At 43.9% G+C, this 10,819-nt stretch overlaps 1 protein-coding gene across 2 annotated transcripts in view; it reads left to right on the top strand.

The window, feature by feature from the left end:
* Positions 1-10,559, top strand: part of RNPS1 (RNA binding protein with serine rich domain 1) — a 10,983-nt gene extending 424 nt beyond the window's left edge. The window contains exons 2-8 of one of the 2 annotated variants that reach the window (XM_026071627.1): positions 2,865-3,056; positions 3,402-3,557; positions 3,879-4,070; positions 5,247-5,349; positions 7,333-7,486; positions 7,968-8,109; positions 9,407-10,559. In XM_026071627.1, the coding sequence (XP_025927412.1) occupies positions 2,986-3,056; positions 3,402-3,557; positions 3,879-4,070; positions 5,247-5,349; positions 7,333-7,486; positions 7,968-8,109; positions 9,407-9,512 (924 nt within the window). In that variant the 5' untranslated portion in view covers positions 2,865-2,985 and the 3' untranslated portion in view covers positions 9,513-10,559. The remainder of the gene's footprint in view (positions 1-2,864; positions 3,057-3,401; positions 3,558-3,878; positions 4,071-5,246; positions 5,350-7,332; positions 7,487-7,967; positions 8,110-9,406) is intronic. The other variant, XM_026071628.1, reaches the window with a different exon arrangement.
* Positions 10,560-10,819: the final 260 nt, after the last annotated feature.

Here is a 10,819-nt window from a genome sequence, read left to right as displayed (position 1 = left end):
GGGCTGGCAGCGCCGGGCCTGGCGGAAGCGGCGGGCGGCGCGGGCCCCGGGGTGCGGGCTCTGCCTCTGAACCGACTCTGTGCTTGGTCTGTGCTTTTCTCTCCCTGTTCCTCAGCCTGCGCCCTGGCTTCGCTCGTAGTATGGCAACACGTACGGCGCGGTCAGCAGCGACAAGCCCTCGGTCCGCCCGGCGCCGTAACGTACCCCATGGCGTGCGAACCGGGACGCGGAGCTGGCTGCCCCTGCGCTCCTCCGGCCCCACTCGCTGTAGTTAGCTTGGGCGAGTGGCCGTAACTTTGCAAAGAACTGGCGAGCGTTGAACCCTCTCCTCACACGAGAAAACCTTTTCCCCATTTTGCAAATGAGGATCTGAAGCAAACGGCCATTAAGGGACTTGCCTGTGGTCGTGCAGGAAGTCCGGGGGAGAGTTGAGTTTGCTTACTTTGCTACAGCATTGCAGCTCAGGTCTCTGCAAACCAACTCTTTAAAGCAGAGAGGTGTGTGTGAAATGAATGTATGGCCCGTGTAGCTTGCACTTAGGCTTTTTGTTTTGGGATGGGTGTTGCAAAAACATTAACTTGTTAGGCAGCGAGGGGTTTTTTGATCTCAGGAAAGAAGCATGTTGCTTACAAATGCTATCTCTTCTTATACACCCTTGTGTGTAGATATTATTTTATTCTTTCCACACAGAGGTGTCGCCCAGTAACTGTCTGAACACAAGCATGTGAAAGTGCCCAGAGGCTGTTTTTCTTAGACTGAGATTGCCAATTGAAGTAAGTTAGGCGAGTGGCATTCTTGAGAAAGGTGCATACATCTTGATGGAGGGCAAATATCTGTTAGTTTGGAGGCTGTAAACGCTTAAATGCTACATGTACCATCATATAAAGGTTCACTCAAAGTATAAGCATCATATGGCTAGTTTGTCTGGTAATTGCCTATTCAGAGAAGAGTGTTGAGGAGTGATGCCAGAGTGGTAGTGTTTAACTGTAGCATTTCCTACTACTCCAGCAGCAAGCTGAATGACAGGAAAGCATGTGCTAGTCTTCATCTGTGCTCTCTCTCTTTACCCCTTCCAGTAGGGATAAAACCAGAGGCAGCTATCAGAGGATAATAGGTCGTTTTGCATGTTTTGGCTAATAGCATCATGGTTGTGATAGTCCAAGGATATAAGAGAAGCTGACTTGTAGGAAGAGATAATACTGGCATGACTGTGGTGTATTTAGAAGAAGGAAGATGGGAAAGCAAAATGGTCAAGCTTTTTGGTCTTGCGAGTCCAGAAACTTGTCTGTTTTTTTTTTCCTTCCAAGTGAGTCAGTTGGTCTGATACAGTGGCTTTCGATTCTTGAACTGTGGCCCTCTCACATTTTGCACTAGAGGCACAGAGCTGTTTAGAAATGTCGTACACCTTAATGGCATATTACAAGCTTGCTTTTGTTAGTCACCTTTGCAGCACCTGTCAAATAGTCCATGGACTGCTTTGTGAAAACCACTGGTTTTAGAAGATATTTCCTCTCCCAGTAAGCCCTGCTGATTTCATGTTTGCATTGTGGGTTTCCTGCTTGCTGTATGAAAAGACACAGGTGTTTCTTGATTTCTACAAGTTGCAGAGAGCTGAATTTGGGAACATTCATTTGTGTTGCTTTGGAACTTTTAAGGAAACTTCTTTGGTATTAAGGAAAACTGTGAAGCTGAAATCGAGAAAGCTAAGTCAGGTGTCTAGAAAGGTCTCTTCCCAAAACAAATTTAACTGTAATTTAAGGAATACATTAGTGATTAGCGGAGTCAGAAACCAGAAGCAGGGAAGCAACAAGACTGTTGTGTACTTTAAACTGGAGAGTTTTTCTCATCTTAATGATTTTTGCTTGTGATGTATATACCTTTGTGGAGATGTTTCCAACCTCATGCTGTGCTGTGAATGTATTATGCCACTTCTGATGAAGTTGGCAGTGCAGAGATGCTTGTTTCCACTCTTCCATTTTCTAAATGTTTCATTCATTGGTAGATAATAGGTGTTACACCAAATCAAACCCACCACATTCTTTTAGTGGCTATTAAAACATGCTGGACGCATCTTTGTAATTCAGATGTTAAGCAGTCCAGGTGGAATAGTCAAAATGAAGAAAAGTGTTTAGGTATTATAACATATGTGAGGGATCCAACCCTCTCATGGAAAATACCTGGAATTCAGTTAATGTCCAGTATTTCGGTATTAATTACTGGGGTGTTCATTTGTCTGCATCTAGAGTAAATAAGGAACTCACTGGGGCTAGATGAGGTCAGAATCCACTTTAGGCTTTCCTCTAAGAAATTAAAGCAAGGTCTGCTGTTGCAGTAGTGCAGCAACTGGGCCCTTTATTCTGTTCTTTCCAAGGCACACAGAGCTCTGCAAGCAGCTTGCTGACACTGAAGGCAGCCAGAATTGAGTGGGTTTTTTTGTTTTCAGCAACCCTTTCTTCTTGCCGCATGTGCTATATATGGCACAAATTGGCTTGGGAGATAACCAGTGCTTACTCCTCTGAAGACAAGGCAGTTGTCAAGAGGCCTGAGCTGCGTGTACATCTTTCAGAGAAAATGGTTGCCCTCTATCTGCCATTTATTTTGGTTGGATAATGAGGATCCTTTGTACTTCTATGAATGTCAAATGATAGCTTGAAACATGTATACAAACTTTTACGTGAGGCATGCAGTGCCAGTGTGAGCAGGCACAGAGTTTGGCTGTAACTGCTGTGTAACAGTCTGTGCAACCAAAGTACTCTGTAGAAGTTGGCTGACCCTCAGTGTGCTGCCATTGTTGCAAAGTAGGTTTGTTGTTTCATGCCAATCTATTAATTTCTTGTTTCTAAACCCTTTTATCTTGTCACTAGGCTGCTCTTTGGAGTATATTGCACTCGATTAGGGATCGATTCTCAGAATCGAGGAGTTAGAAGTGATATTTGAGATAAGTGAGGCCCATTCGGTGCTGCTTTGGACACCTCCGAAGGGGAAATGGAGTTATCAGGAATGAAAAAGAAGAGTTTGCTAGGACTCAAAGAAAATAATAAAAAATCCAACACTAGGTAATCATTCTGTCCGAATTTTCTAGGCCTAACAAAACTGGGGATGTTACAGGGTACTAGGACTCTCCCAGTGAGGGTGAGGAATTGGAAATGTACCACTTCCTGTGAGAATTTCTGTATGCTACAGCTGTTTTCCTGAAAGCTGCTCTGTAATGTAAAATGTTTTCCTTTTTCTAAAAAGCCTGAACTTGCCTTATGCTTTAATCCAGCAGTTATGGTGATCTTGAGTTACATTTGATGTTCAATGTGCTGTGTTGCTTTTCTGTTTTTTTGTTTGTTTGTTTGAATGGTTTTTTTTCTTTTTTTCTTTTTTTTAATTATGCCTTCTGCAATTTGTTCTTGAAGGGCTCCCTCACCAACCAAGCGCAAGGATAGGTCTGAAGACAAATCAAAGGACCGGTCCAAGGATAAAGCAGGCACCAAGGAATCAAGTGAGAAGGATCGTGGTCGGGACAAGACACGCAAAAGGCGCAGTGCTTCCAGTGGGAGCAGCAGTACCAGGTAGTTACTTTTTCCTTACTGCTTCTCAGTAATAGTGCAGGTAGTAGCAAATTACAGCATTTACAAAAGCCACCAACCTGATTTCTGATACATATTCCCCATGTCATGGACTTGTTCAAAGCCTGCATTGTGTTGGTCACAGTGAAGTCTTTTCTAATTTAAGGGGTTTTATTTTTGTGAGGTATGAACTTCCTTTGGCTGAGCTAGTGAACTATGAGGGTTGGTTTTCATTGTTTTAATTCAGAATTCCTTTCTCTGTGATTACCAGAAGTTTTTCAGCTATTTTTCTTGGTACTCCACTCTTGCTTTTTCCCATAACAGATCCCGTTCCAGCTCAACTTCCAGTTCGGGGTCCAGTTCCAGCACTGGTTCTAGCAGCGGTTCTAGTTCTTCTTCTGCCTCAAGCCGATCTGGGAGCTCTAGCACTTCTCGCAGTTCCAGTTCCAGCAGCTCCTCTGGATCCCCAAGTCCGTCTCGACGGAGACATGACAACAGGAGACGCTCCCGCTCCAAGTGAGTTTGATTTGTCTTCTGAGAATTACCAGATCGCAATCTTGTGTTCTCCATGGAAATTAACCTGCTATCACAGTAGAAATTTCTCAGAAGACTTTGCTTTCTCCACGACCTAGAGATCTGAATTTTGTTAGAATGGGGTGCCCCTTATGTATACAATTGAAGCTTATGCCCTGTAGGAAGGGAGATCATGGATTTTTTTAAAGGTGGTTGTTACCTATTGTATTTTGTATAGGCAATTTTAGTCAGCGTTTGACCGCCGATATGAAGATAAATGGGTGCTAGATGAGTGTAAAACACTCTGTATGTACCCTGTAACTTCCAGCCAAAGCAACAGAGAAATTAGGGCTAAAATGTTGTGTGTGTGTTTGTTTGTTTATATATATGGTGGGGAGGAAACCTAAGGAGGCATATTTTGAAAGGGTAGAAATCAAACTAAATACCCATACAGTTTTTCCTTTGAATAATTTTGTGAATAAGGTGCTGAAGGCTGATAAAATCTACTAAAGTGTTATAACCCATTGTGTTTTGAGTATATCCCTCATTTTATAGACAGTAAAATTGGGAAGAAGCATAAATACAAATCTTCTACATCATGAATTTAAAAAAATCTTCTGGAATATAATTTAAAAAACGACAAAGAAATTGCAATGTCCAGCTACTTAGTTAGTTTCATACATGTGACATTTGTAGCCCTTTCTAGTGAACAGAAAACACAGAAACACAAATCATTGGATCTATAAGCTTCCTGGTTGTGGTATCCTTTCATGCTTCTGTCTGCGTTTTGCCTCTTTCATTGTCAAGGCAAAGGATGTTAGTAGTCTTTTGTTTTAATAAATATAAAATTCTATGACTATGGCCAACAACTTTGAGGAAATGTCCATTAAATTTCACATTTGTTACCCTATTTGTGGTAAGGTTGAGAACTCACAAAAACAAGGCTCTCTAAAATTCCAAGAGGTTCTAAAGCAAAAGCAGAAAAGACAGATGTGAGTCTTGATGTTTCCAAGTGGAAACCGCCCCTCCATTACTTTTGGAACATTTAACTTGTCACTTAAAGAAAAAAGATGGCCCCGCCCCCATCAGAAATGGTACTTTTTTCATTATGTGCTAGGGATTGGCTTCTAGTTTTTGTCTTGCATGTTTCTAGACAATATTTTGTGTTGTCAAAATCAGATCTAAGCCACCCAAGAGAGATGAGAAGGAGCGAAAGAGGCGGAGCCCCTCACCCAGACCTACAAAAGTGCATGTTGGAAGGCTCACCAGAAATGTAACCAAGGTAATGACGCAATCCCCCGTAACGTCAAGCGTCCATATCTTTGTGAGGAAGCCTGGGCGTTTGTGTGTGTGTGTGGTTGTGAGGGTTTTTTTGTTTGTTTTGGGGGGTGTTTTTTTCCCCCTCTTTTATGTCCTCGAAACCTTTTTGTTACTAGAGTGCAGATGAGATTTTGATTTTGGAAATTCTTGCTTTGTGACCAAATAAATGAGTGAGGGAAGTTTTTGTAGAGTTTTACTGAGTTGAATAAAATGCAGATTTTGAGGCTGTGTAGTACTGAAAGGCCTGTCTGCTTTCTCAGTATCCCAGACTTAGTATCTTATGTTACTAGGAGGGAGACTGTGTAAGTAGAGTAACAGCAGAAATGAGCAAACAGTGAGGTGGATTGAAAACTGACTGAATGGCAGAACTCGGAGGGTTGTGATCAGCGATGTGAAGTCTAGGTGGAGGCCAGTAACTAGTGGTGTATCCCAGGGGTCAATACTGGGTCCAATACTGTTCAACTCATTCATCAATGACCTCAATGAAGGCCCAGAGAGCACCCTCAGCAAGTTTGCTGATGATCCCAAACTGGGAGGAGTGGCTGATACACCAGAAGGCTGTGCTGCCATTCAGAGGGACCTCGACAGGCTGGAGAGATGTGCAGAGAGGAACCTCATGAAGTTCAACAAAGGGAAGTGCGGAGCCCTGCGCCTAGGGAGGAATAACCCCATGCACCAGGACAGGCTGGGGGCCAACCAGCCAGAAAGCAGCTCTGTGGAGAAGGACCTGGGAGTGCTGGTGAACACGAAGTTAACCATGAGCCAGCAATGTGCCCTTGTGGCCAAGAAGGCCAATGGTATCCTGGATTGCATTAGGAAGAGTGTTGCCAGCAGGTCAAGGGAGGTGATTCTCCCCCTCTACTCAGCCCTGGTGAGGCCACATCTGGAGTACTGTGTCCAGTTCTGGGCTCCCCAGTACAGGAGAGACATGGCACTACTGGAGCAAGTCCAGCAAAGGGCTTCTAAAATGGTGAAGGGCTTGGAGCATCTCTCATATGAAGAAAGGCTGAGAGCTGTGACCTTTTAGCCTGGAGAAGAGAAGGCTCAGAGGAGATCTTATCAGTGCGTATAAATATCTGAAGGGAGGGTGTAAGGAAGATGGAGCCAGACTATTTTCAGTGGTGCCCGGTGACAGGATGAGAGGCAACAGGCATAAACTGAAACACAGGAAGTTCTGTCTGAACATAAGGAAAAGCTCTTTGACTGTGAGGGTGACTGAGCAGTGGAACAGGTTGCCCAGAGAGGTTGTGGAATCTCCATCCCTGGAAATGCTTAAAAGCTGTCTGGACAGGGTTCTGGGCAACCTGCTTTAGGTGACCCTGCTTGAGGAGGGGGGTTAGACTAGATGATCTTTAAAGGTCCCTTCCAACCTCAACCTTTCTGTGATTCTGTGAAATGACCTTGGAGGCATTAAGGACATCTGAAGGTCTTGATAATGGATCTGAGGAGAGCTGGGCTGACTTGAGCTGTCTTTCCTGGAATGTAGTTTAAAGGTCTTCACAGAAGGAAAAAAGCTTAGGGTGCTGAAAAATTCATATTTTTTTTACAATATTGAGAAAAATGCATCTTTAACAATGAGTATTTGACTGAAGGCGTAAGTTGTCTTTTGAAGTCACCAGAGGCTGTTGATTTTATTGATTTTTGTACTTTGTAGGTTTTCTTTAGCCTGGAGAGTTTGACCTATTTTGACATACAAGCGGTAATGCTGTTAGACCTTAAGGTTTGGAACAACCTGAGGTAAAACTGAATAGACAACAGTAGAGAAAGCAGCAATAATCCAGACTCCTGTCCACATCTAGCCAATGAAATATATCTATCTTTGATGGTGGCATTGATTTTAAGGCTAGTTTAGTGCTGTGCACAGCTTGAATTTACTGTTCCCTGCCAGCCAGACCTGGTCAGGTACATGTGGTGTATGTCCTTAAGACTTGCTCTTTCTCTGCAGGATCACATCATGGAAATTTTTTCCACTTATGGAAAGATTAAAATGATTGACATGCCAGTCGACAGGCTAAATCCACATCTCTCTAAAGGTTATGCCTATGTGGAGTTTGAGAACCCCGATGATGCTGAGAAAGCCCTGAAACACATGGATGGTGGTAGGTATCAGATGCTGCAAGGAGGCTGGAGGCTTTTAAAAATATTTGGAACTCATGGGGTTGATCTGAAAAAGAGTTAGTGGGGAAGACTTTGGGTAACTGATCTTCTTAAATGCTGTCTTTCTGTTTTCAGCCCAAATGGCCTTGTCTTCTATGTGGTTCAGGACAGATCCATCAATGACAGAACTATTAAAACTGAGTTTTCCGAAAATAAACAGTGACTAAATTTTCTTAATTTCTGTAAAAATCCTCCCTGATTAACATCTGAACTGCAGTTTGTTGGGATATTAGGTTTTTAGGAAGTTAAATATGTAAGTGGACTTTGTCAAATGACTCTTAAGTTGGTGGTGGAAACAGGGCTGTAGGCTGATTCATACTTCATTTGCTTGTGACAAAGCAGTGAATCACATTGAAAACGTGGTGTGCAGATGTTAGTGATGGAAAGTATTATCTCTTCCTATATCTGTGGTTCCCTAAACAGGTCAAATTGATGGTCAGGAGATCACTGCCACAGCTGTTCTGGCACCGCGGCCTAGACCACCTCCCAGACGTTTTAGCCCACCCAGGAGGATGCTGCCACCGCCACCGATGTGGCGTAGGTCACCCCCTCGCATGAGGAGAAGGTGAGACCTGTGACAATTCATGTTTCCTTCTCAGTGTAACAACATGTCACCACTGAAAGACTCAGCATGGGAACAGTTTCATCCTGTTGGACTTGACTTTCCCTTCCAAACAACAGTAGCACCTTTTAGGTGTCAGATGAACCTGGATTAGACTTCTTAACTCCTTAGTGCAAGGGTGACCTGCTCTAGTCCACAGCCTCAATACAGTCTGTCAGAAATGACAGGTGCTTACCAGCCTGTTCCCTGGAGTCCTTTCTGCATAATGCCTCGAGGTGAAGTAGGAATGGACTTCTGACTGACAATGCTTTTGGCAACATGCTCCTGCTTTCCTTCCTAAAACCTTTGCGCCTCTCTCCCATATTTGTATGATGAGCACATGACCAAAATGCAGTCTTCCTCCATCAGGTGAGTGGAGTACACCCACCCCAGGATGCGACCTGACATGCATGTGTCCATCATACAGTTCAGGGCTGCCTGAATGTACTCTGATTACAGTCTTAGAGCCTTCCTGGCATCTAGGTGGGCTCCTCTGTCTCTGGAAGTCTGCTCTTGTCACTATTAAAAACAATAGCTTGTGGTGATTGCTGAACAGCTTATGAACTGGAGGCCCCTTCTGTGTAAAAATGAGAACTAGTTAACATGGCACAAGTTCTACAACCTATTCTGTCCTCCATAAATCATGGATTTTTTTACTGAGGTCTGGCAAATGCTAGCTTTAGTGGTTCCCTCCTTGTTGTTTGTTTGCTTCCCTAATCTTGGCCATGGGTTTACTTTTATTATCCTGAGAAGCTCTTTTGATAGTCTGCCGCTGGAACTTGGGCGTCATACTGGTTGGCTGTACGGTTTGATTGCAGTACTGAAGAGCTTGAAGCCTGATTATTTCTTTAGAGTTAGACTTGAGAAGTGTCCTCTTAGTTTGAAAGGGCTTACATAAATCCTTTCCCTGAATCTCATTGTATCTTGGCTTCAGGAGTCAAAATTATCCTTTCAGATGAAGGACAATCTGATGTAGAATGAACTTATTTGTTCCTTTGCTTGAGCTAGAAGACAAGATTCTTGTCTGTTCTTTGGACATTAAAGATTCTTTCAACCTCTCGATGTGTAGAGAGGGTTGCCAGAATATTCCTGCTGTGCAGTGAATGTTTGGATTGCCTTTCTCCTCTCTAGATTTGGCTGTATTTCACTGAAACTCATGTACAGTACTTTTCTTTTGAAAAGATGGTACATGAGCTGACAGATTACTGGAACCTGTTGCCCTTGTCTCCTAACAAAAGCTTTTTCCTTCCTTCTCTGCCAGGTCCCGGTCTCCTAGGCGCAGATCCCCTGTTCGCCGGCGATCCAGATCCAGATCTCCTGGACGAAGGCGCCATCGCAGCCGCTCCAGCTCAAACTCTTCACGATAAAGCAAAAAGACTGGACAGCTTTTTATTTTTTAACTTAAATCCCATCAAACTAAATATTGTACCTTTTTTTTATAATGGATCTGGGTGAGGAGGAGTGAGAGGTAGATTTCTGGCAGTGAAGGCAACCTAAGAGGAGAGAGTGCAGTTCCTAGCCAATACATAGCCCTTGCTGTGGGGCTTTTAGTTTCCTGGCATTTAATTGAAATTATTTAAAAACGGCTTTGATTTAAAGGCTGCGGATATAACATCTCTTCCAGATAAATGGAAGGAAAGATGCTATAGCCTCTTTTTCACCAGTTAGCAGGCTGCTGCTTGATGATTTCTAAATGCTTAGCACGCTGTACAGACAAGCATGTAAATCTTGAACTATTTTGGAAGCCCTGTATAGTAAGACAGGGAAGCATTTAACTCAGTCTCTAGGTGCCAGCACAGGATCTTCAGAATAACTGGAGTCCAGATTACAAAACCTGTCTTAGACTAAAATAGTGAATTGTCATTTTATTCCAGTTCACAAACAGATTAGTTTCTGGGTAGTGTTGCAGGCTAAACTTCTGTAATGAATACACTAATTGAACAACCAGCAGAAACAATGACTTCTGTCCAGCCCACTGTTATACGTGTTAGAAATGAAGCTGGAAATCTAAGAACTGGTTTGTAGCTGCCCCCTTAAATGATTCCATTTGCCTTTCCTAAAGGGTTTTGGTTAAAAAGAAAATCTCCTACCCCTCCAGCCCCTCACCCTATGAAATGGTGCAAGTGCTTCTGCTTTTACAAATCTGCTCAAATTAGCAACTGAGTATCAACCCCCCAGAAACTGCAAGGCAGAGAGGGAGGCTTGAGGCCATGATGCTCTCTGGATTAACTGGGTTCGCATTGGAAAAGGCAAAGAATTTACTGCCTGTTGTACAGTCAATACTATAAAGTTTGTTTGATTTTTTTTTTTCTTTTTTTTTTTTAATAACTTTGTAGCCTTTTGGGCCATGTTGTGTTTGTACTTGTGTAGGATGAGCGACTATTGAATAAAGCAGTAGGGTTGAGAATAACGAACCTGCGTTGCTCCCTTGTCCTGCCCCCGCCCGCTCTGCCCAGAAGCGGTGAGGCCACCCGCTGCCTTCGTGGGAGACTTGTTGGCCGGCAGCAGCCCTGCGCGGTGGCGGCGCGGAGGCCCCGGCGCTGTGAGCCCTCCTGTCTCTTTAAGGGCGGGGCGGGGCGGCGCCTGTCGCAGGCGTCACCCGCGGCGGGCCCGCAGATTCGCCGCGACACGGGGGAAGCCGGCAGCGAATCGGCAGGGCCATGGCGGCGGCGGC

The sequence above is a fragment of the Apteryx rowi genome, unplaced genomic scaffold (assembly GCF_003343035.1).
Source record: "Apteryx rowi isolate R43461 unplaced genomic scaffold, aptRow1 scaffold_329, whole genome shotgun sequence".
NCBI lineage: Eukaryota > Metazoa > Chordata > Aves > Apterygiformes > Apterygidae > Apteryx > Apteryx rowi.
Note: the sequence above shows the minus strand (reverse complement) of the source record. Positions and strands in the feature narration are given on the sequence as shown.